Source organism: Stegostoma tigrinum, chromosome 22, assembly GCF_030684315.1.
Source record: "Stegostoma tigrinum isolate sSteTig4 chromosome 22, sSteTig4.hap1, whole genome shotgun sequence".
NCBI lineage: Eukaryota > Metazoa > Chordata > Chondrichthyes > Orectolobiformes > Stegostomatidae > Stegostoma > Stegostoma tigrinum.
In genome coordinates this window covers 10,292,229-10,317,143 of record NC_081375.1, presented here as the reverse complement: position 1 = coordinate 10,317,143, position 24,915 = coordinate 10,292,229, and the positions used below count along the sequence as shown (strand labels likewise).

Genomic DNA, 24,915 nt, shown 5'->3' with positions numbered 1-24,915 from the left:
CTGAGACGTAAAATATAAGCAAAGTGTGCATAAGGTCATTTTAACCATACTACCCACATTGCAAAAACCAAACGGGAGCAGGGAAGGCACGAGGCTTGAGAGTTCAATCTCTATTTTAATTGAATGTCTACCACTGCCCGAACATTTGTTTACCTTAAAGAAGCTGCTTCCAGTTTGTTTATGACAGGTTGCATCTCAACATCATACATTTGCCTTTCCCTCATTTTAAACTTTTACATTATTAGCATAACCTAGTCCTTTCTGCCTTATATGCCTAATGACATTCAGGCATTCTTTTTGCATAAGGGTAAGGCTGCAGGCAGGCTAACAGATACAGACTTGAAGAATATAAGAAAAGTAGCATTTATTTCAGCGAAATACAACACAAATATTTGAAGAAATTAATATTTTCATATTATAAATATAACTCAGCAATTATTGGAAAAATTACATACATTTCTTTAACAGATTTGTACACTAAAATATTTCTATCACTTCAATTGAGTACAGTCCATCATTCTTCTTTGGTTTGAGTTGATGTAGATTCTGAAGACTTCCCTCAATCTTGCTGAGCTGAGAATAAAATTTAACCTGCCAAAGTTAAAAAATGTCAGAAAAAGTTAGTAACTACCAGAATTCTAATTCTGCTTAAGATCACTTGGTCCATGTAGCACATGCAGCAATTTCCTTTTTTTTGCTTCTGTAGTTTAGAATACAAATACTAATGAATTTGGAGTGGCTCCTGCCATTTATAAATATTTCTGCTGCACCCATGGACTCAGACTCACAACATTGAACCTTTAGATCTGCCATTCCTCAAATTTTAAGACTGAACTGATTCTGGCTTGAAACTGATCAAGCTCCAAGTTTGGAAAGATCATGGTGGCGACCCATATTAAATAATTCCACCTGCTAGGTCAGATCAAATTTAAGATCTTCACCTGCTTAATAGATCAACAGTTTTAATTCCATATGCTCAGCTTATCCTATCTCCATCTTAACTGATGCCTGCAGAAACAAATTAATGAAGCCCATCAGTATGGATTCCTGAATTATCAAGATCAATCTTGTAGAATGTTTGGAAGAAAGAGGATGATTGCAAAGTTTTCTTTTTCAGAGGTGGGGAGCGGGTGCACTTGTAAGGCCTTAAAAAGCATTGGTAATTAATAAAAAGGACACCCATGACAAAAATAACCTGGAATCAAGGGGATATCACAGAAGTTCCAGAACAGTTTGGAAGTCTGAATAGACGGGGTAAAGGGAAGCTCCCTAGACAAAAGGATTTTTTCTTTTATTAAGGAAAATATCATGGTAGTACTTAGACAGGATATTCCTGGGGGATTGTCCAGTGAAGCAAGATGCAGGAAATTGAGGAACACATATGTAGGGAAATCACAGAAAGCTGTAAGAATAATACGGTTGTTATAGGAGGGGAATTTAAATTTCCAAACATAGACTGGGACTTCCATAATGTGAAGAGATTGGATGGAGAGGAATTTGTTAATTGCATTCAAAAAACTCTCAATCAATACGTAAATTGCCTTACTACAGAAAGGACAAAATCCAGCTTCCGCTTGGAAAAAAGCAGGGCAAGTGACGGCAGTGTTAGTGGGGGAGGACTTTGGGACCAGTGACTGTAATTCCATTAGTTTTAAAATTGTTTTTGAAAAGATATGCCTGATCCACGAGTTACATTTCTAAATTGGGGCACCAATTTTAATGGTATTATACAACAACTTTCAAAAGTTGACTGGGGGGGAGGCTGCTCATAATTAAAAGGGACGTGTGGCAAGTGGGAGGCTTTCAAAAGCGAGATAATGAGTGTTCAGGGACAGTACAATCCTGCTCATGTGAACGACAAGGCTGGCAGGATTCAGCAACACTGGACGAATTGAGATATTGAAGAGCTGGTCCAGAAAACTGATGCACGTGTCAGTTACACAGAGCTGGGATGCACTGAATCTCTTGAGTACAGCAGGTACATTTAAGAGGGAAATCAGGAGGGCAAAAAGGGGAGGAGAGCACATTGGTAGATAAGATTAAGGAGAATCCAAAACGAGATTCTACAGTCTATTAAGGACAAGAGTGTAACTAGGGACAGAAAAGGCCCCTTAAAGACCAGCATGACCATATATGTGCGGACCACAGGAGATGGGGGAGATCCTAAATATTTATTTCATGTCAGGATTTACTGTGGAGAAGTAGATGAAAGCTAGGGAACTTGGGAAATAATCAATCAGTGGTGTCTTCAAAAAAAATCCATATTACAAAAGAGGAAGTTGAGGTCTTAAAACGCATAAAGGCAGATAAATTCCCAGGACCTGAATCACGTGTATCCCAGATATTGAGAAGCTGGGGAAGAAACTGCAGGGCCCCTAGTACAGATCACATGGAATCCAGGGAGAGGTAGCCAACTGGATACAAAATTAGCTTGATGGTAGGAGTCAGAGGGTGAAGATAGAGGGCTGATGTTCAGACTGCAGGCCTGTGGCACATGGCTGGTCATAAATGCTGGGTCCACTGTTGTTCACCATTTATATCAACACTTTACATGAGAATATAGAGTCATGGTTATTAAGTTTGTAGATGACACCAAAATTGGTGGTAAAGTGGACAGTGAAGGTTACCTTAGAGTACAACAGGATCTAGATCAACTAAGCCAGTGGGCCAAGGAGTGAAGTTTAATTTGGATAAACGCGAGGTGTTGCATTTTTGTAAGACAAACTAGGGCAGCACTTACGCAATTAATAGTAGGCCCCTGGGGAGTGCTGTCAAACAGAGGTCTTGGGGTGAGCTACATTGCTTCTGGAAAGTGGCGTAACAGGTAGACAGGGTACATGGAGTGCAGGAGTTACGACTGTACGAGACAATGGTAAGGCCACATTTGGATACTGTGTACAATTCTGGTCGCCCTGCTATAGGAACAATGTTATTAAACTAGAATAGGTGCAAAAACAATAAACAAGGATGTTAATCGAAACTAGAGGGCTTCAGTTACAAGGAGAGGCTGGATAGGTTAGGACTTCTTTCCCTAGAACGTAGAAAGCTAAGGGGTGCTCTCTGAGATTAATAAAATCATGAGACGCATGGATAGGCTGAATACCCAAGGTCTTTCCCCCAGGGTAGGGTAATCCAAAACTAGAGTGCACAGGTTTAAGGTGAGAGGGAAAAGATTCGAAAACAACCCGAGGGGCAACAATTTTATGCAGAAGGTGATATGTGCGTATGCACAGAATGAGCTGAGAGAGGAAGTGGTAGAGGCAAGTACAATTCCAGCATGCAAAAGACGTTTGGGTACGTACATGGATAGGAAAGGTTCAGCAGGATATGGGCAAAAGGCAGACAAATGGGACTACTTCAGTTTAGGAAACCTGGTTGGCATGGACGAGTTAAGCCGAAGGGTCAGTTTGTGTGAGGTATGACTTTATGACTAAGTTTAGCAAATTGTGGCCAGCATTGCAATACTGTAGAGGAATCAGACAAATTAGTAGAATAGAGATAAAAGCATAAATAACTGGGAAACAAAAACCTTAACTTTACTCCATTTTAAAGCATCTTAAAATGTTAAGTAGATTAAATGAGGCACAAGAAGTTGATGAAATCCTAAAGGCAGAAAACGGAATTTTCTTGTTTGTATCAAACAAACAGACAACAAAAACAAAAAAGTGGTGGCAACATCAAATTTGTTTCAGATCTCTCAAGTGTGCACAATTTAGAAACCAATTTTAGGAAGGAAGTAAAAGAAGCAGCTAACGTGTAAAGACTACCAGGTTAAAATTGGGATAAAAGTTTTCTTTCATTAGGACTGAGGGTGTTAAAAGTTTCTAATAACAAAATAGAAAATGCTGGAAATATTCAGATTTGACAGCATCTGTGAAACAAAAAACAAAACTACCTTTCACAACTTCAGTATCCACCATTCTTATTTTGTAAAATTAACCAGCAAGTTTGATCTTGTAAATTCGAATGATGTTCAAAAATCTGAATAATATTCAAGTGTCTGAATACAGTATACCCACTGGTCAAGGAAACTAGTCAGAGGGCATAAATTTAATACGAAAACAAGGGATAAAATGAGAAAGACAACTTTAGAAGTTAAAAGTAAAATGTTAAAATCCCCACCATAAGCAGTCAATAAAATACAATTTATGTATTACGTCACAAGGAAACTGGACAGTTACTTGAACAAAACTATTAAGAGGTATGGAGAGTGAATAGAAGAGCATGATGAAAATTAGGTGCCTGAACTCGGGAGATTTAACTGAAGGAAAGAGGACATGGGACAAAAAATATCCCTCTGGAGGGGGGGGAAGTACAGAGAAAGAGAGTTGGGGAAAAAGACAGGTTGAAGTCAACCAGAAGAGCACTGTTGGACCACACTGCGCCTCCCAGTGACCAGGAGGTAGGGTTAGTGGGCAGCACGGTGACTCAGCCCACTGCTGCCTCACAGTGCCAAGCACCTGGGTTTGATTTCCCCCTCAGGCAAATGTGTGTATGGAGTCTGCACGTTCTCCCAGTGATTGCGCAAGTTCCTTTCACAGTCCAAAGATGTGCAGGCTAGGTGGATTGGCCATGCTAAATTGCCTATAATGTTCAGGGATGTGTAGATTAGGTGGGTTTGGGGAAGGAGTCTGGATGGGATGCTTTGAGGGTTGGTATGGACTTGTTGGGCTGAAGGGCCTGTTTCCAGGCTGTAGGGATTGTATAAAAAAAATTCCAGTTGAGACACACCAGGCCAAAGGAACTGATTTTTTTCAACAAAATGAACATTTAATAATGCAACAAGTGGTATTCCAGAAGAATGCTCATTGCACTTAAGCTAACTTCTCAGTGAACCAGATATGAATATTAGCTGGTACCCAAGATTATAAACAAATGTGTTGAAAGTATTTTGTGTCTCATACCTGTGATCTGATGAATTTGTGAAGGTGGGTAATTAATTCATGAGCCTCTTTTGCCATAACCAACACTGTAAAGTGAGCATCCAGCAACAGAGATATCCAGTCCAAGACCTGAAAGTGTGGCACTGGTTAGTCACTGTTCGCAACTTCAAAACAATGATAGTAATCTCTCTACTCAGCATCACTGGACACTCATCAAACAGACCCACTTACTGAAACTGCCATGACAAACATGCACATCAGTTTTCTTTGCAGGGTATTTGCTCAGGACAAATAACATGATTCTGTTGCTTAACTGCACCAAGTACAATATACTTTACACTGACACAGTACATCTACTATTCATCCGAGTTGCTCCAAGTAACCGGTGGTGGGTCTTGCCCTAAACCTTTGTGATCCTTGTAGAAGTGATTTGGCAGAGGTGCTAAAGAGGATTCCTCATCCTCTGCCTCTCTGCCAATCTACTGCACTGATGATGTTCTTTGGGGGAGGAAATCTGCCACCTCACCCAGTCTAGCCGACACAGGACTCGAGAGTCACAGGAATGTGGTTGACTCTTGGGAGTTGTCTGAACTGGTTGAGCAAGGCATTCAAGTCAAGGACAATTAGGGATTGGCAACATAAGCATTTGTTGCCCATGGGGGCCACACTTCATGCAAGAACAAAGAACCAAGCTTTTGATTACCTGGTTTGGCTTAGCATTTAATTGTATAAGGTTGTTTGGTACCTTTTTACGACATAGAAGGTATTACAAATGCAATTTGTTGTATATCTCAATGACAACTGGCCATTTCAGCAACAATAAGAATCATACCCAAAGGAAAGACTGGTCTGGGTCAGTGGAAGGATAGTACAACAGTAGTCATATTGTTGCAACAAACAACTGCTTCCATGGTTTTCTTCTCTGCAGATAGGCTGAAAATTACTTTTTTTGCTGTAATGGAATTGCGAACTTCTGACCTCTGGATTGCTAATCCAGTACTATAATCATGACAGTACTGCACACTCAACACAGGTGCAGAATGAACCAGATGTCTTTCTGGTCTTCATAATTGTTACGTAGAATTTATAGTACAAACAAACCAGACCAGCCCAACTTGCCCATGTTGCTGTTTATAATGCATGTGAATTCCCTCCCACCCCTCTTCATCTAACCATATAAGCACATTCTTCCATCCCATTTTCCTTCATGCACTTATCCAACCTCCATTCAAACGTATCCATGCAAGTTGCCTCAATAATCAGACAACACAGTTTCACATTACCCATTTGCTGGCAACACAAAATCAAGCGAATGGTTGAAGGCAGGATGTCCCACACTCAAATGTATGGCTCAGTCAAGATGACAAACCTTTTGTACAAGTAATGGCCCATTTTCTACATTGGGTTTACCAAAACCTTTCACACAGAGGTATTGCAAATTTGCATTTTTGTGCTAAAACAATTGTTACCAAGTTGAGTAGAGTACTTGTGGATTGGGAGGTGGGAAGTTAGAATTTGGTGTTTGTAAAATGTTAGAGAGCAAAGTATTGTGTGATCATTTAAAAAGATGTGCTATGTCTACACTTAGAGATTTAAAATGGATGTCCGTGAGCAGCAGGTTGACAGTTTGCAGGTACATGGACAGCACCAGAGAAGCAGCAGTTTCTTTTTTAAACCAAGGCTTTTGAAGTTAGCCAATCAATTTGAACCAGGCACTTAGATACCAAAAAAAAATTAAATTTAAATCTGATGGTTTTGACAAGAAAGGACCAATCCTATTGTAACAAGTATTGATATGTCATCAAGGGTATAAAAAGGGGACAGTTGGACATAGCTCCAGTGCTAACTGCCATCTGCCAGAACTAACAGCCCTCTGCTGTCACAGCCTCCTGTATGTCTTAGGACAAAGTGCCAGCCAAATAACAGATACCTACAGTGCAACCAGTTAATACTCCTGACAGAAGAATCAGCAAGAAAGGCACAGAGCATTCCAGAAGATGCATAACATGCATGTAATTTCAAGAGACTAAATTCTTTTTTATATGTAAAGAGGGACTCATATTTATTAGAGCAGCATACCATTAAAATCTTATTTTATTTGGGAACAGCTAGTCGTTGGAAGAGATTTATTCAGTTTGTTAATAGTTAGTTAATTTGTTCACTGTTGGAATTGGATAAGTAAATTGTTACTTGCTGATTGTAAACTGAGCGTGAGGGATTTATTTTAATTTACCACTACAAATTGCTGAAAGGCAGGTTACACCTTTTCCAATTCCTCTTATAGATGACAGGGATAGGTGCTCCTCTTCGAGTGTTTCAGATTTTTTTTTGGTTCTCACAGCAGGGTCACCCTCCGCTTTTAACACAAGCTATCACAAATGAGTTGGTGTAAATTTGACAGTGTTCCAAATGCAAGATGATTGTTTAAAATCATTGATCAAAAATGAAAAGCTACACAAAATCAATTCTAACAGCATGTGCTGGACTGAAGCCTGTAGGAACAAATAAAGCAAAGAAATGATAGACTTTACATACCTGGTTGACTGTGGGAATCCTTGACCCTGGAAGTTTTGCATTGACAGTTTCACAATGCTTTGCATAAAGATACTGCATATACTGAAGGAATAACTGGGCAGGGAGGAAGAAAAATTGTTAAGATGACTTTGCAGTCTGTGATGGAACATCCACATACCATAACAATAGCAAATATCAGAATGACTCAACTTAGGTCAACTACTCTGCCATTTGATCATAGCTGATATGTTTCTCACCCCATTTTCCTGCCTTCTCCCCGTAACCCTTCAAACCATAACTAATTAAAAATCTGTGTAACTCCTCCCTGAATTTACTCATTGTCTCAGCATCCACCACACTTTGAGGTAGTGAATTCCACTTATTCACAATCCTTTGGGAAAGGTAAGTTTCTCCTCAACTCTGCTTTAAATTTGCTACCCCTTATCCTAAAGATTAGGACCCGTCATCCTAGAATGCCCCACCAGAGGAAGCATCTGCTCCAAGTCTATTTTATGTATACCTTTTATCATTTCGAATACCACAATTTGATCTCCTTTCATTCTTCTAAATTCCAGAGAGAGTATATGACTAAATTGTTCAATCTCTTTACATGACAGATCCCTAATCTCTGGGATCAATCTATTAAACCTCCTCTTAATTGATTGAGGATGTAACTATGAAGATGGACAAGGGAGAGCCAGTGGATGTGGTATACCTGGACTTTCAGAAAGCCTTTGATAAAGTCCCACATAAGAGATGAGTGAGCAATATTAGGGCACATGGTATTGCAGGCAAAAGACTGGCTTGGATTGAAAATTGGCTGGCTGACAGGAAGCAAAGAGTAGTGATAAACGGGTCCCTTTCGGAATGGTAGGCAGTGACCAGTGGCGTTCCACAAGGTTCGGTGCTGGGACCACAGCTATTTACAATATACATTAATGATATAGATGAAGGCATTAAAAGTAATATTAGCAAATTTGCTGATGACAAAGCTGGGTGGCAGGGTGAAATGTGAGGAAGATGCTATGAGAATACAGGGTGACTTGGACAGGCTAGGTGAGTGGACAGATGCATGGCAGATGCAGTTTAATGTGGATAAATGTGTGGTTATCCACTTTGGTGGCAAGAACAGAAAGGCAGATTACTATCTAAATGGAGTCAAGTTAAGTAAAGGGGAAGTACAACGAGATCTGGGTGTTCTTGTACATCAGTCAATGAAAGCAAGCATGCAGGTACAGTAGGCAATGAAGAAAGCTAATGGCATGCTGGCCTTCATAACAAGAGGGATTAAGCATAGGAACAAAGTTGTCCTTCTGCAGCTGTACAGGGCCCTGGTGAGACCGTAACTGGAGTACTGTGCACAGTTTTGGTCTCCAAATTTGAGGAAGGACATTCTGGCTATTGAGGGAGTGCAGCGTACGTTCACAAGGTGAATTCCCGGAATGGCAGGACTATCATATATTGAAAGATTGGAGCGACTGGGCTTGTATACTCTTGAGTTTAGGAGAATGAGAGGGGATCTGATTGAGACGTATAAGATTATTAAGGGATTGGACAATCTGGAGGCAGGAAGTATGTTTCCGTTGATGGGGGAGTCCAGAACCAGAGGACAGAGTTTAAAAATAAGAGGTAGGCCATTTAAAACAGAGTTGAGGAGAAACTTCTTCAGAGAGTGGTGGATATATGGAATGCTCTGCCCCAGAAGGCAGTGGGGGCCAAGTCTCTGGATGCTTTCAAGAAAGAGATAGATAGAGCTCTTAAAGATAGTGGAATCAAGGGTTATGGGGATAAGGCAGGAACAGGATAATGATTGCGGATGATCAGCCATGATCAATGAATGGTGGTGCCGGCTCAAAGGGCCGAATGGCCGACTCCTGCACCCGCTGTCTATTGTCTGCCTCCAAGGGCACCACATCGTTCCTCAAATAAGGGGACAAAAACTCTGCACAATACGCCAGGCGCAGTCTCACCAATGCCTTGTATAGTTACAACAAATACTTCCCTACCTTTATATCCTATTCCTTTAGCTATAAAAAACCAACATTCCACTTGCTTTCTTTATTATCTGCTGTATCTACACGCTAGTTTTCTGTGACTCGTGAACAAGGACATCCAGATCCCTCTGCATCACAACACCCCAAAGTCTCTCCCCATTCAGATAACAATTCACATTCCCATTTTTCCAACCAAAATACATGACCTCATGCTTATCCACATCAAACTCCATGTACCACATTTTGGCTCACTCTAAAGCAATCTATATCCATTTGTAAGGTTCTTACTTCCTCATTGCAATTTACTGTCCTGTCTATTTTTGTGTTGTCCACAAATTTGGCTATAGACCCTATTATTCCTGTAGCCAAGTTGTTCACGTCGATTATAAACAGTTGGGGCCCAAGGACCGAACCCTGTGGCATCCACTAGTTACTTACTGCCATCCAGAAAAATAAAACATTTATCCTGACTGTCTTCTGTCCATCAGCCAGTCACTTATCCAAACTAATAAGTTACCCCTAATCCCATACGATCCAACCTTGTGAATTAACCTTTTGTACAGCACCTTATCAAATGCCTTCTGGGAGTCCAGATATATTATACCTGCAGGATCCCCATTATCCACTTTGTTTCTTACATCTTTGAAGAACTCTGGAAAATTAGCCAAACATCATTTGTTTTGTCATAAAACCATGCTGACTCTGATGGATAGCGTTTTGACTTTTCAAATGTTCTTATCTTACTTCCTTGATAATTGGGTCTAACACTTTGCCAACAACAACAGATGTTCAATTAGCTGGTCTGTAATTTCCCACATATTGCCTCCCTCCCTTCTTGAATAAGGGGGTTACATGAGCATTTTTCCAATTCAACTGGAACCTTTCCCATGTCCAGGGAATTTTGGAACATTGTAACCAATGGATCCACTATTTCCGCACAGGTCAAACACAGGAAAAAGGCAACAACATTCAAATTAATGTGCATTGGCTTACATAATTGATGAAATATCCAACTTATCGGTATTACATTGTATTGCATATACTCACCATCACTTGAGGAACAGAAAGATCTTTCAGGAAAGGCAAAAGGAAGGATTCGCTGTATGACGATAGCAAAATTTCATTTCTGTGCAGTGCAGTTAAAGAAAGTTTCATGCAAACAACCAGGGTGTATAGCAGGAAACCTTACAACTAGAAGTCAGTGTGAAAAAGAGAGTCTCTTACATATATACAAATATAAATTGAAAACAATCTCGAACTACCACCCTTAATCCATTTGAAGTATAAGATAGATTACATAGCTTCTCTTGATCAAGAGCTTGACAGGAACATCAGCAACAGAGTGTGAGGCAAGAGAATGGAAGACAAACAGAAAGACTGATGGGTTGCAAAGAATCAGTAATGCTGGAAATTGGGGCCCCCTGAAATCCATGACTTAACATGTTGTAATCGGCATTTCCCGTGTAGCATGAGACCTCATCTAACTGCATATTATTCACACTTATTCTGCAGATGTTAATAGAGGAGAGGTCATAAGAATGAATGACGTTATGGCCAACGTTAAACATTTATCAGGTCCCACCCTTCTCCATTTCTACTGCAAACTGTTGAAAAATATGGTGGTTTTGTTCTTAGAAGGAATGAAAAAGTTTCAAATGGAGATGGGCCAGGGAACAATCGCTATCCTGGGATAATTAATAGCTGCACAGTTACTGGCCAAGAGGGTTTCTACTTAGCTTTGATGGGCAGCCCCAAAATTAAGGTATATTAACAAGGAAAGATGAAGGGGGGGGGAAAAAGAGAGAGGAGGGAGCTGTCAGTTTGCTGGATCGCTCGCCTGCGATGCAGAGTGATGCCAACAGCATGTGCTCAACTGTCAAACTTTGGGTTATCACAAAGGACTTTTCTTCTGAACGTTTCTCCTCAGATGACCCTCAGATTAAACCACCAGAGAGCAGCCCTATGGCCCAGTAAAAGTATGGAGAGTTTACCTTTAGGTGGGGAGTAAGTGACAAGATAATCCAGGAGACGAGCTACACCATCTTGGGGTGGGTCAGGGAAGCCACAACCAAGGGTTTTCCTATGTCAGCTCATGTGATGAACAAAGACAGTCGACATGAAAGACCATCACAAAAAGACAGCAAGATATCTGCGATATGCCTCTACCTCTGCATTCTACAGCACAGCACGATGACAGTGAAGTTTTTGCATCTGTTATGGGTTGTATGTTTTCCTTTTCTAATTAAAGATGTACCATATTTAAACTGCTGCCTTACTCAAATGCAAAATTGTTACAAATTGTCTCCTACCTATATTAGATAACTGCCATTGTGAGCCCCTAAAATTAGTAGCATGTTGTAGAGGCTCAGCCTACAAATGATTGTTGGTATATATGCACCCCACCAGGTCACACATACTTTACGTTCTTCAGGATGGGATCCCCCTTGTTGGGGAGCATGTCAACCTTTGAAATCTTATCCAAGTGGCCACTTATCATGAGACTCGTGGACTAAACATTTACCGACCACTTACTGAGGGGGAATGCCCTAGAGTCGTCCACAGCCTTCAGCTCACATAGTATACACTAATTTCACAAACAAACGCTAGAAGTTGATAGTAGTATTTTTAGCAGTTAGAACAGATGGTTAAAACCATGATTTTTGTGGTCTCTATCCCAGCAAGACCTACTGTCACAATTACCCCAAATGCTATTCTTGTGAAGATCAACTTGAAATAATTTGACCTAAATGGCTCATTACAACGTGTGGTGCTGAACCCAATCAAGAATCAGGGAAGTTGAGGAAATCATTTTAAATGGTACTCGGTTATCCCGTATGATCAAAGATCTGAGGTACAGACCAAATTATTACAAATATGCTGTTTTAATTGGGTTTAGCTGAATAAATTAACTACCTCTGCACAATCCAAATCCTGCAGAACTGTGCTTTATATAACAATCATTTCACACAAATGATCAGATTTGGCTATAAAACTAGTGATGTTAAGATTTTTGTTTTGACAGTGCATTTAAAGTTATACATTTGAAGCAGCACAGGATTCTTTTGGAGTTCACTATCTCTGGAAACAAACAAACAAACAAACAGTCATTAGCAAATCGGTTTCACCTCTTTACTGTGGCTTTTTGCGAAAGTTTGCGTTCTACCACATTGTCCTTTAGTTTATGGGTCATACACTATTCCTGAGGGGAAATGTGAAGACAGTGGAGAAGACTACTTCCCCACATTCCACACTTTACCCAAATGGTATCTCATGTGGAAATGCAAGTAGTAAACTGTTGTGGGATGCTGTAATTGGGAATGGCTCATCTCATAATTCTTCACTCAATACCACTAATTTTTATTGAAAAAATTTCATAAGACAAGGAAGAGGCCAAGCTCGAGTGCTTGACTGGTTTGCCTGAAGACAGTACGAGGAAAAAACAAGAGGGAATTTGTGGCCAAGCCCCTGGCTTTCTTTCATTTTTAGCATATCACAACAGTAAAGAAGTTTCACAGTGTAGAGCCGGAGGAACACAGCAGGCTGGGTATCAGAGGAACAGAAAAGCTGACGTTTCGGTCAGAAATGCCCCAGAACGTCATCTTTCCAGTTCCTCTGATGCTGCCTAACCTGCTGTGTTCCTCCGGCTCCATACTTATCTGACTCCAGCAACGGCAGTTCTTACTATCTCTAATAAAAAAATTTCCTTAGTTCTGAGACAAATATTATCACATGTATCACCTTTTTAACCTTACACATTTTTTTGCGAATTGGTAAAATGGATACAGCAAAGCTGCCCTTTTCAGGCTTACTGGACATGTGGGTTTTACATTGGTCTGCAAAGGATCACGGGTTTGTTTTCCATCACAGCTGTCCTCTTCCAGCAAAAGTGGACTGAAGCCATTCTCTACAATCTCCTTTTTGTCTTGTGCTTTTGATGGATTCTGATCCAATTCGACATACGAGGGTACACTGCGTAAATCCACAGGAATATTTTCCAGATCAGAATCATTGGCACTGAGGGAAAATTAAAAAAAAATTATTTCAGCCAAGCTGAATGTCCATTATCAGGAAGATGCCAAATAAAAATCAATACAAACAACAAGCAACTTGAAATTCTCTTAGAAAGTTAATTGAAACAATTTCCTGGTCAAAAAACTGTTCAATTTATAAGCAGTCGCTGAACTGAGTCTGGTCAGACACTGCCAGCGTTCCAAGATAATAAAATGTGAGGCTGGATGAACACAGCAGGCCAAGCATCTCAGGAGCACAAAAGCTGACGTTTCGGGCCTAGACCCTTCATCTCTGATGAAGGGTCTAGGCCCGAAACGTCAGCTTTTGTGCTCCTGAGATGCTGCTTGGCCTGCTGTGTTCATCCAGCCTCACATTTTATTATCTTGGAATCTCCAGCATCTGCAGTTCCCATTATCACTGCCAGCGTTCATGTGCTTTCTGCAAGTATTGGTCATGTGGGGAACTGTTCTGGAAACATGGCTGCATGAGCTCTGCAATCACAGCAGTAGCAGTTGCTAGAAGACTACTTTAGTTTATGCTCATAACTGAGGCCACAGAGAGACCTCATGAGTCCACTCTTATAGGTTTTACTTTCCTGATGACTGGAGGATTTTCTTTGCCTACATACAAACAGACGCTTAACTGATGAAATGCCCTTTCTGGTATCCTAGTTATACTAAGGCCGATAGCCAGTTCAAATGTTTAATAGATTGACAGCCTATATGTCATTACAGATGGCCAAGTACAGGCTAAAAGACCAACTGTGTAAATACAGCAAATCCAAGAACCTTAGTGTACCTGGTACCAAAAGTACTCTACCCAGTTTCATATGAAAAGTTATTAAATGCTTTAGTGACTTCATTAAGCTTTTCATTTGCAACAAACATAATTAGCCATTTCTAAGATGACCAAACATGGTTCCACTGGAACTAATTTCAGAGAACCTGCAAGTGAACAGATTTAACGTTTTAAACAAGACTGGTTAAATATTTATGTCATACGTTTTCATACAGCAAGACTTCAATTCTTAATACCTACCTGAGGAAAAGCTTCAAACAGGCACAAGTAACAGCCTCAGGGATGTCAGGGAACTGCTGAAGGCAGAACTGCAACAGGGAATAGTCGGCTTCTTGTAACGCAACTCCCATCAAATCTGGGCATAAGCTAAGAAACAATTCATAATTTTACAGGACTGCAATTGTTTGCAAAGAAAGTCGCAACCTCTACCAAAATTAAATGCAAACAGGCAGAGGTTTAGACCTGCCCAAACCCAGTTGTACTGTCCATCTCACAGCTACAGTTAAGTTCCAAGAAATTCAGAGTTGGTGTTTATTAAAAAAAAAGTGCTGACCTCAGCACATAGTTCACATGGAAGGCAATCAACTATTATCGTGAAAATAAGATTTCTTGTAATAATTTTGCCTCCCAAAGTAAGTGCAAGTTTTTGAAATGCTGCAGCCTCTTGGATTGATAACCAGGGTGCACAAATGTAAATTGATAAAATAATCAGATGGATTTTTTTTAAAAAAGTGCCGCCCATTCACTACCTGAAGCTAGTGGAAGCCGATTCAACATAATAGAACTTCCTGAAAATGAATTAGTTAAATCCTTGAAACTGAAATGTTTGCTACAGGGAAAGGCAAGAGATCATGACTAATTTAATTGCTCTTCCAACATTCCTGGTTTTGCAACAGAAGCCAAACAGTTTTTGCACTGTGCTACACCATTTTATGAATTTTAGAGTTTTTGTCACACCTACTGTACCCTATTAGATGTAGTTTTCTTTTCTGGTATAAAATATAGGAGAAGTAGTAGGCAATTCTGCCATTCAAGCCTGCTCTGCCATTCAGCTAGATCATGTGTAATCTTGATAATCCTTGACTCCACTCTCCTGCCTTTAACCCAAAATCCTGGATTTGCTTATTAATTAAAAATCTCTTTCTCAACCTTGTACATGGTGAGTGATCCAACCTTCATGAAGGATTCCACAGGTTCATTTTTAAAAAAACCTTATTTTCAGTTTTTATATTATCTGCTAGTTTTCCTCAGTTTGTTTTCTCCCTCTATTAACTTACTAGTCCTTTTTTTAAAGTTTTTAAAAATTTCCCTTTCCTCAGGTTTGCCATGCATCTTTGGCACATTTTGGCTCTTTCATATGTGATTCATTTCGAAAGCCAGCTATTAGCACTGGAAAACTGCCTTTTATCTATCACACGAATTTCACTGAAAGTTTCCAGGACTGGAAAATTTCATCTCTCTTGTTGCTGTGAAAACAACAATTTCTCCTTTTCAGAATGGTTCAAGTCCAAGGAAATTCCAGCACAATTTCCATCACCACGCTGCCTCCATAAAATCTACTTCAAGAGCCATACACCTTAAGTTCAAGTTCTTCAGCAGTAGAATTGCCAGCTCTGACATAAGTTTGTTGGTGCAGTTGCAGACTGTTTACAGATCACACTGATTAATTAATTAGACAACAGAAAATGTTGGAAACATGCAGCTCACCCAGCAACTGAAGACAAAAAGAGAAGCAGAGTTAACATTCAGATTGAAGTTCCAACCAAAAATGTCAACTTTGTTGCTCTGTACAAAAACTGCCTGGCCTGTTGAGTATTATCAGTAGTGTCTACTCATCTTTCCAGTTTTCAACATTTGCAGTATTCTGTCATTACACATTACTTAAAATAAACGATGAAATATATTTTCAGATAGGGTAAAGGCGTTTCGGGGGGGGGGGGGGAGGAGGAGGAGGAGGCGGCGGGAGTATTAGCTGTCAAAAATTATATCCTGCCCTTTCCCTCCCTCCAAAAAAAGAGCTGTCAACCCAAAGGACAGAAGTCATCACTGTACATCTTTCAATTGCCTGAAGTGGTTGTCACTGCTCAGATTACTGCAGATCCTGTGTTCACTGTATCCAAGGAGTTGGCCCAAATACATGTGAATGGAGTCAGAGAGCACAAGGGACAATCAGGTGGGCCCCAAGCAGAAGGGTGGGTTGATTGCAAATGCTGGGGTGTGGTAATGTTTTTGTGGTGGTGGTGCTTTTACCATCGAGGCGATAGCATTTCCAAGCTCTATCCTATCATATCTGCTTCTGGAGGAGGCCCGAAAATGGCCTTTAAAAGCAATGGGAAGGTCAGATAGTTATGGCGTCCCCACCTTTAATCTACCCCTCATCTCCTCTCCCAGCCTGGTCCCAAGGTTGGGGGGTGTTGGGTTATAGCACAAATCCAGCCAAGGAGCTTATCGGAGTTTAGCTCATTTCAAAAAGGAAACTGACTTGCTGCTCAGTTACAAAAGCATACATCTGTTTTTTTGATGAGTAGTGGTGTTTGGCTTGTATCTGAGAGAGAATTCTCACCTGTAAGAGAGCATCTGTGTCTTTACAATGTTCATTAGTGCTTTCTGGGGGTAGAACTTCACCTGCGTCTTACACCTGCTTACCAGGATTGTAGCAATCTGTGAAATAATTAGCTGAGCATTGGATTCCAGCAGGTTTCTTAATATCATCTTTAGTTGTTCATCTATTTCCTCTTTTGCACTGGTCTATGAAAGAATAGAACAAGTTTTTTGACAATAATATAATACTTATACCTATAAATTACATTACAAAATAATTTAAGTCAGACATTATGGGACATTGAAAAAAAAGGGGAGACATGCACTTTGGATGGAAGAAGACTGAATTACAGCAAACCTTTTACTAACAACACCAATGGGACCAGGAGTGTGCCAGTGATCAAGAGGTCCACATCATCTGTGTAGTGATACACTCTAAGTAACAAATGTACACATTTCACTATTATACTTTTAATCTGTGATTTATGCTGTAAATAATAATGCAACTCAGCAAAGAACCCTCTCACTTCTACCCTCAGCTGACTGCTCAGATATTGTGGAGATCACAGTAATACAGTAAACTTCCAGTGCTTCAAGCATATAATTTTCCCTGGTTGACTGCTAGTTCATAAGGTGCTGGTTAAAACAAAGATGACTGTATCACATAAAATAGGTGGTACAGTTCTGAAGGGGGTGCAGGAACAGAGAGATTTAGATATATACGTGCACAGATCTTGGAATGTAGAGGTCGGGTGAACAGCAGTTAATAGAGCAGAGTGTCCTTGGTTTTATTAATAGGTACATAGAGAACAACAGCAAGGAAACAATATTGAACTTGTACAAGACAGCTGACAGGCCTCAGCTGGAGCACTATATACAGCGATGGATGCCACATTATAGAAAAGATCTGTATGCATTGGAGAGAGAAGTAATTTACAAGAACAGTTCCAGGAATGAAAGAAACTTCAGTTGTGAGGATAGACTGAAGAGGTTGGGCCAGTCGTCCATCTCCTTGAAGAGGCAGCTGAAAGGAGGTTTGATAGAGGTCTTATTCACAAGTGGGATGGATAGAGTAGATAGGAGAAACTGCTACTGCTCTTAAAAGGATCAAGAATAGCAGACACAAATTTAAAATAATGTGCAAAAGAAGCAAGAGTGATTAGAGAAAAAAAATAAAATCACTCAGTGGCTGGTTAGGGTAAGGAATGCACTGCCTGCAAAATGTAGATGAGGCAGGTTAAATGGAGGCATTCTAAAGGATATTTGGATGGAAATAGTGTGCAAGGGTATGGGTAAAAGGAGGTGGTGAGCACTAGAGGATGATGCTTAAAGAGACAATACAGGCACCATGTGCTGAATGGCACTCCTTCTGCACTGTAAATTCTGGGATTCTGTGGATACTTTCTCCCGTTGCTATCCAGAGATTTGTACACTGTGTTCCTGTGGACACGATCCATCTTTGATCTCCAGTTCAAGTAGTTAACAGCTTGGTGACTGCTGTGACAGAGGCTTGGGAAATGGCCAAACCCGCACCAGATGCGGCAATAATGAGTAACTTACATTTTTAACTGCAATGGGTCTGCGATGATCCCCACGTGCCGAGCTTCTGTGTCACTTGGTGTTACACACCATTTCCCCACCATTTTTGAAAGAATAGAACAATTACGGTGGCTGGTGGCAATTAAATGACAATACCATTTACATAGGAGCTGAATTATTCCAAGCCAGGATAATACTGCAATTCTTTAGTATCAAATAAAGAAAAGAGGGCTTTACAATACACAACCTCTGGGATTGCTCCCAACTATATGCCTTTGACCAAGAACAGACAGATGGAAATAAGTCCTCTGAAGTCAGGAATGGTTTGCATTGTCCTGGCTGTAAAGAGCTAAAGTAATTACCTACATACAGATAAGGAAGGACACCACTTTGATTGGGACAACACATCCATCCTCGGACAAGCCAAACAGAGACATGCACGAGAATTCCTAGAAGCATGGCAATCCAACCGGAACTCCATCAACAAACACATTGACTTGGAGCCAATCTACCACCCCCTGAGAAAAAGAACAGGAAATGACATCACCAACCCAAGGAAACCTAACCAGATAAATAGAAAGCGGGACATAACACCAGCGCTTCGTCGGAGGCTCACTGATGATGTTACCTAGAATGGTGACGAAACGTCTGAAAACTAACCTTCCAGCTCAGCGAGCAAACTCACATCCAGAACCTCAACCTGATCTACAAATCTTCTCAAAACTCGCTAGTCATTACCTTTAAAACTTAGTTACACAAAAGAAGTACAAATTATTAGGAACTTTATTCAATAACTGTAATCCCTGTCTGTGACAATGACAGTAGCTGTCAACGTAATATTTTGCAATATGGATTCATTTTTGGTAAAAAATGTAATTTTACTTTACATGGATTGAAATAACATTAAAGCACAAAGATTTTTTTGAAGTGAGTTTTCATCTACGTGAAGTAACCATCTGAGAAACAAGTAAATTAATTGAGCACTTCAGTCTGATCTGACATATTGAAAGTATTACTTTCAGGATACTTAGACCAGTTCAAATAGAATCAAAATTAGACTGGCAGACTTAATTACAACCACAGTAAATATTCTAAATTAGTGGAAAAGTTGTGCTACTATCATGATCGAATACAGCAAATAGCTGGGAGTGAAAGAGGGACTGCTGCAGCTGCTGTGAGGGGTGTCACTGAAAAGCAATCATATTATTTGCAAAAGTCAATGGAAAATTGTTTAAGTAAAGAATATGACCTTGAAACAGAGCTTTAAAACGCTACCTCTAAAAGAAGTTCAAAAAAACTCACACATCTTTCAGGCCAATATATCTTGAATGGGGAACAGTGAGAAAATAACAACAGATTGAGACATAACAAGGTCAATCTTTAGATCATTTGCTTACCTGAACCACATGGAGAAATTGTTCCAGAGAGATGGGTTGTGACGGAGGACTGACAACCTGGCCTTTTCTGCTTCTCAGCTATAACACAGAAAATGTAAAATTAACATCTAAATACACAGGTTTTTCTGGAGCTTTCTCACTAAAGGACAACATATCCAGAGATAGTTATTAAAAACAGACATTCAGGGGTCAATTTGAAGTTAACTTGTTTGGTGAAAATACATAGACAATGATGGAATACTGATTTGACACCCTATCCTATTTCACATGTTGACTTTAATACAGCACAATCACGAAGGGTATAAAACCAAAATATTGCCCAACCGAGGGAGGGATTCATGGAAAGAAAAAAACAGTTAACATTTCGGGGCTGATTGGGCTCACCAAAGAAGAATTTAAATGGAATAAAAATAAAGGAAGTGGAAAATCCTTAAATGAAAGCACAACATTGCAAAAACAAATCCCACAAATAAATTTTCAATATAGAAAATTAATTCACAGGAAAACACAACATGTATTTTCAAACGTCAAAGCACATGCTTACATTTCTTGTGGGTTGTCGTTCAGCAAGGGGGAGTGAAAGAGTTCGTTCCAGCTCAGCAAATTGCTCATCATGAAGCATTCTATTCCAGTTCACAACATTGGAAATAGCTTTTACTTTGATGGAGGAAGAGACAAGAAGAAAGCTCCAATTAGACACTATTCATATCAATTGTCAAATTAACTTAAAAGAATAATTGCAAACTAAAGTATGCTCTATACATAAACATATATGAAAAGGGAAAGTGGCAGAACCTGTGATTCAATGACTTGAGGATTTTCCAAAAATGTAGTACTTTTTTCATCTTGTCTAATTGAGCATTTGGCTGTCAGAATACAAAGGTAGGCTATTTTGACACAGAAGATGCTGTGTTCAAGCCAAATATCATTCTCAAGCACAGAGTCTACAACCCAGGAACAAGGAGAGAAATTTGTCTCAAAAAATCAGCCTATCAGCACAGACAAAAAAGTCAAAATACATGTAAAACAATAACACAGTAACAATAATCAATGTAATGAGAATAACACAAAATTCTGGTACTTCTAAACATGGGAACCTACCTGCAGTATCTTGCTGTTTCAGTTTGCCAAGGACGGCTGCTAAGGAAGAAGTTTCGCAGGTAAATGGGATCACAGTCAGCACCTTTCCGTGAGGCACAAAGATCTTCCCATAATAACACCACAACTGAAGAATAAAAAAAACTTCAACAAAAAGAAAACTACAACTGTCAAGAACTTTTCCTTACTGCCGATTTCCTAAAATTCCTATTCTAAAATTCATCTCCACCCACCATTTCCAATTCAGAAGGATCAAAGTCCACTTTGACACCACATCACTTATGAACCGACTTTGATCAAGCCGTCTTTACAGCAGGAAAGGATCCTACTGCTACTCATCACCAGATTAAAAGGTGATTACACATAGAATCAACCCCCTTCCAACAGATGCTTGTGCCTGTGATATATCAGTTACAGCGATACATTTTATTTAACAACGAAAGGGAAAAAGCTAAGCTCTCCACTTTAAAGGATCACGATGCAAACTCTGAAAGGTGATGTGTTTCAATCTGAAATAACCCATGGATTGAACTCAGACAACAAACCATGAGGTGCAGGATATGTGACCAATTATCGGGGGTAACTTGACAGTAAGACTGGAAATGAGGTGCATGCCCCACTTAGGGCAGGTCTACACAATGTCTTTGATGTGAATAACCCTTTTTTGTAGTTTTAAAAGGATAAAGCATGCCAGGTAAGACTGACAATTTTGATGCACAATTGCATTTCAATATTCAGCATTTAAACAGAGGAATCACACTCCTTAAATCAAAGGATACATAGAAAAGTAAGATACCTGACCATAGCTTCCATCTGGGAATTCCATCCATCCCTGGAGTGTCTGAAACTTGGTATTCCAGATACTCAAAGAATCTGAAAGGAAATGATAAGTAAAATTCTTTATGAAATGTACAACGCAAATCAAGGAATCAGTTATCTAACTGAAAGTGGATGATATCCTGGAAGGATGATCAGAAGAGATGAGTAGAAGTAAAACAAAAGTGGGCAAACACATTGTTGGAATGTCATACAAACCCCCAAACTGTCAGGATACAATAGTGAATCAAATACGTAATGAAATTTCAGAAAGATGCAGGGACAATAAGGCAGTAATATTGGGGATTTTAGCTCCTCTGACACTAATTGGGACAGCTTAAGTGTATAAGATAGTGAGTGAGCAAAATTCTTAAGTTACATACAGAAGATTTTAGCAAAAGCCTTGGAAGCCTAACAAGGGAGTGAGCAGCTCTGGATGCAATATTCAGAAATGAGCCCAGACATTTGGATGCTGTATCAGTAAGGGGGCATTCTGGAAATAGTGTCCATTACTCAGTTTGATTTGGGATAATTATGGATAAGAATGATTCAGGAATAAAAGTATAGGTGTAGAGGTCAGGGTGAAGGACTGGGTGGAAATTTTAAGGTGGATAAATCCGCAGGCCTGACATTTCCCAGGCTGTTGAGAGAGGCGTGATATGAGGTATCAAAGTGCAGTAATTTTTCAAATTCTTGAGAAACAGGTGAGATGCCAGAAGACTGGAGGACTGTCAGACAAACTGCTAGTGTTGTCCTATTATTATAGTGACATACAACACAAACAAGCCCTTCGATCCAACTTGTCCATGCTGACCAAGTTTCCCAAACTAAACTAGTCCCATTTGCCTGTGTTTGGTCAATATTCCTGTAAATCTTTGCTATTCACATACCTATCCAAATGTCTTTTACATGTTGTAACTACACCTGCACCTACCACTTACTCTGGGAGTTGATTCCACATTTGAACAACACTGTCCCACAAGTCTCTTAAATATTTCTCCTTTCACCTTAAAAATATGTCCCCTAGTTTTGAACGCCACCAACCTAGGGAAAAAAATCTTTGCTAATCACTATTTATTCCCCTCATGGCTTTTTAAACTTCTTTAAAAAGTTCACCCCTCAACCTTCTATGCTCCAGTGAAAGTAGTCCCACTCTACCCAGCCTTGGCTTGTAACTCAAACCCTCCAGTCCCAGCGACTTCTGGTAAATCTTTTCCGAACCCTCTCCAATTTAATATCCTTCCTACGGAAAGGCAACCAGAATTGTACACAGTACTCCAAAAGTGGTCTCACCAACATTGTTTACAACTTCAACATGACACCCCAACTCCTATATTCAAATGGGTTGAGCAGTGGAGGTAAGCATGCTAAACATTTTAATCTCTCTATCTACCTGTGACAAATTTCAAAAAGGACTATATACCTGAATTTAGAGGTTTATAAAATCCCGAGGAGCATGGATAGGATAAAGAAACAAGGTCTTTTCCTAGGGCAGGGGAGTCAAAAACTAGATGGCACAGGTTTAAGGTGAGGGTAAAAAATTAAAAAGGGACCTAAAGGGGAACTTCTTCACAAAGAGGGTGGTGTGTACACGAAATGAGCTGCCAGAGGAAGTGGAAGAGGCTGCTACAATTACAACACCTAAAAAGGCATCTGGAATAGGAAGGGTCTAGAGGGATATGAGCAAATGGAGCTAGATTTATTTAGGATATCTGGTCAGACTGAATAAGTTGGACCAAAGAGTCTGTTACTGTGCTGTTCAGCTCTAGGTATCTCTGTTCAAGACGACTACCCAGGGCCCAACCACGAATTGTCCGAGTCCTGTCTTTGTTTCTTTTACCAAAATGCAATCCCTCAGAATTTATTTTGGCTAAATGTATCTGGCACTCCTCAGCCCACTGACTTAATTGACCGAGATCCCTTTGTGATCTTACATAATCTACTTCACTGTCAGCTATACAACCAATTTTGGTGTCGTCTGCAAAATTACCAGCCATGTCGCCTAAATTCTCATCGAATGCATTTATACAAGTTACAAACAGAACTGGATGCAGCACCATAAAAATGAATTGACCAGAAAAAATAAAAAAAAAGTCAAACTGCAATTGGTGGGTAAGTGGCTCCAACGATCTGAGAGTCAGATATATTCTGACTTTCAGTGATATAACAGGGACAGTCAGCATGGATTTGTTAAAGGAAGGTCATGCTTGATAAGTCTGAGGAGATAACCAGGAGTGGTAATGACGGTCATATATTTGATGTGGTGCACACGGACTTCAGCAAGGTTTTTGATCAAGATCCCGCATGGCAGAATAGTCAGCACAACAAGAGCACCTAACATGCAAGTCAAAATGGCACATGTGATCCAAAACTGGTTGGGAGACAGAGAGCAGGTTGTAATACTAAAGGTATACTTCTGTGGCTGGAATTCTGTTTCAAGTGGGATTCGGCTGCATTCAGTGCTGGGGCCTTGCTGTTTGCGGTGTACATTAATGATGCAGATTGAAATATAGAGAGTATGATCAAGAGGCTCAGACATGACAAACAAAATTGGTACGGCAGTAAATAATGAGGATAGCTGCGAACTGTAAGAGGAAATCAACAGAACAGTCAGCTGGACACAGCTGTGGAAAACAGAATTCATTCAATCTGGAAATGTAGGAGGTAATGCCCTCGAAGAAAAGCTAATAAGACAAAGGATTACACTGAACGTTAAGGCCCTGGAAAGTACCTAGGACCAGAGAGACCTTGGTGCGGATATCCTCAGATCCCTGAAGGTACCAGGGCAGGTGTAACTAGGAAGACATATGAGAAACTTGCGTTTATTTGCCAAGCATAGAATGCAAATGGCTGGAGGATAATCTGGAACTGAATAAAACAGTGGTTAGGCCCCAACTGGAATACGGTGTGCAGTTCTGGTCACCACATTACAGGAAAGATGTGACTGCATTTACGAAGGTATAAAGGAAATGTAACAGGACGCTGCCTGGGCTGGACGGTATGAGCTATGAAGAAATAAGGGATAGACTGTGATTATTTTCTTTGGAGCATAACAACTTGAGAGGAGACCTGATAAAGGTGTATAAAATAATGAATGGCAGTGATAGGGTGGTTAGGAAAGTATTTTTTTTCTGTTAATAGAACGGTCAATGACCAGAAGACGTAGATTTAAGGGAACATGTTCAAAGGTGAGTTAAGGTAGGGAGTGTGGAACTCCACCTGAAAAGGATAGTTGACTCAGAAACTCTCCTAACACTTCAGCAGTATTTAAATAATCACTTGCATTGTCACAACCTCTAGGGATATAGGCCAAGAGCTGGAAAA

General features: G+C 40.0%; 1 protein-coding gene across 1 annotated transcript in view; it reads right to left on the bottom strand.

The window, feature by feature from the left end:
* Positions 1-347: 347 nt before the first annotated feature.
* Positions 348-24,915, bottom strand: part of nol11 (nucleolar protein 11) — a 40,746-nt gene continuing 16,178 nt past the window's right edge. The window contains exons 8-18 of the mRNA XM_048555508.2: positions 21,572-21,648; positions 20,779-20,902; positions 20,222-20,334; positions 19,678-19,755; positions 16,764-16,948; positions 14,441-14,566; positions 13,175-13,405; positions 10,439-10,517; positions 7,419-7,511; positions 4,905-5,012; positions 348-591 (exon numbers count right to left, since the gene is read on the bottom strand). Coding sequence (XP_048411465.1) covers positions 478-591; positions 4,905-5,012; positions 7,419-7,511; positions 10,439-10,517; positions 13,175-13,405; positions 14,441-14,566; positions 16,764-16,948; positions 19,678-19,755; positions 20,222-20,334; positions 20,779-20,902; positions 21,572-21,648 — 1,328 coding nt within the window. The 3' untranslated portion in view covers positions 348-477. The remainder of the gene's footprint in view (positions 592-4,904; positions 5,013-7,418; positions 7,512-10,438; positions 10,518-13,174; positions 13,406-14,440; positions 14,567-16,763; positions 16,949-19,677; positions 19,756-20,221; positions 20,335-20,778; positions 20,903-21,571; positions 21,649-24,915) is intronic.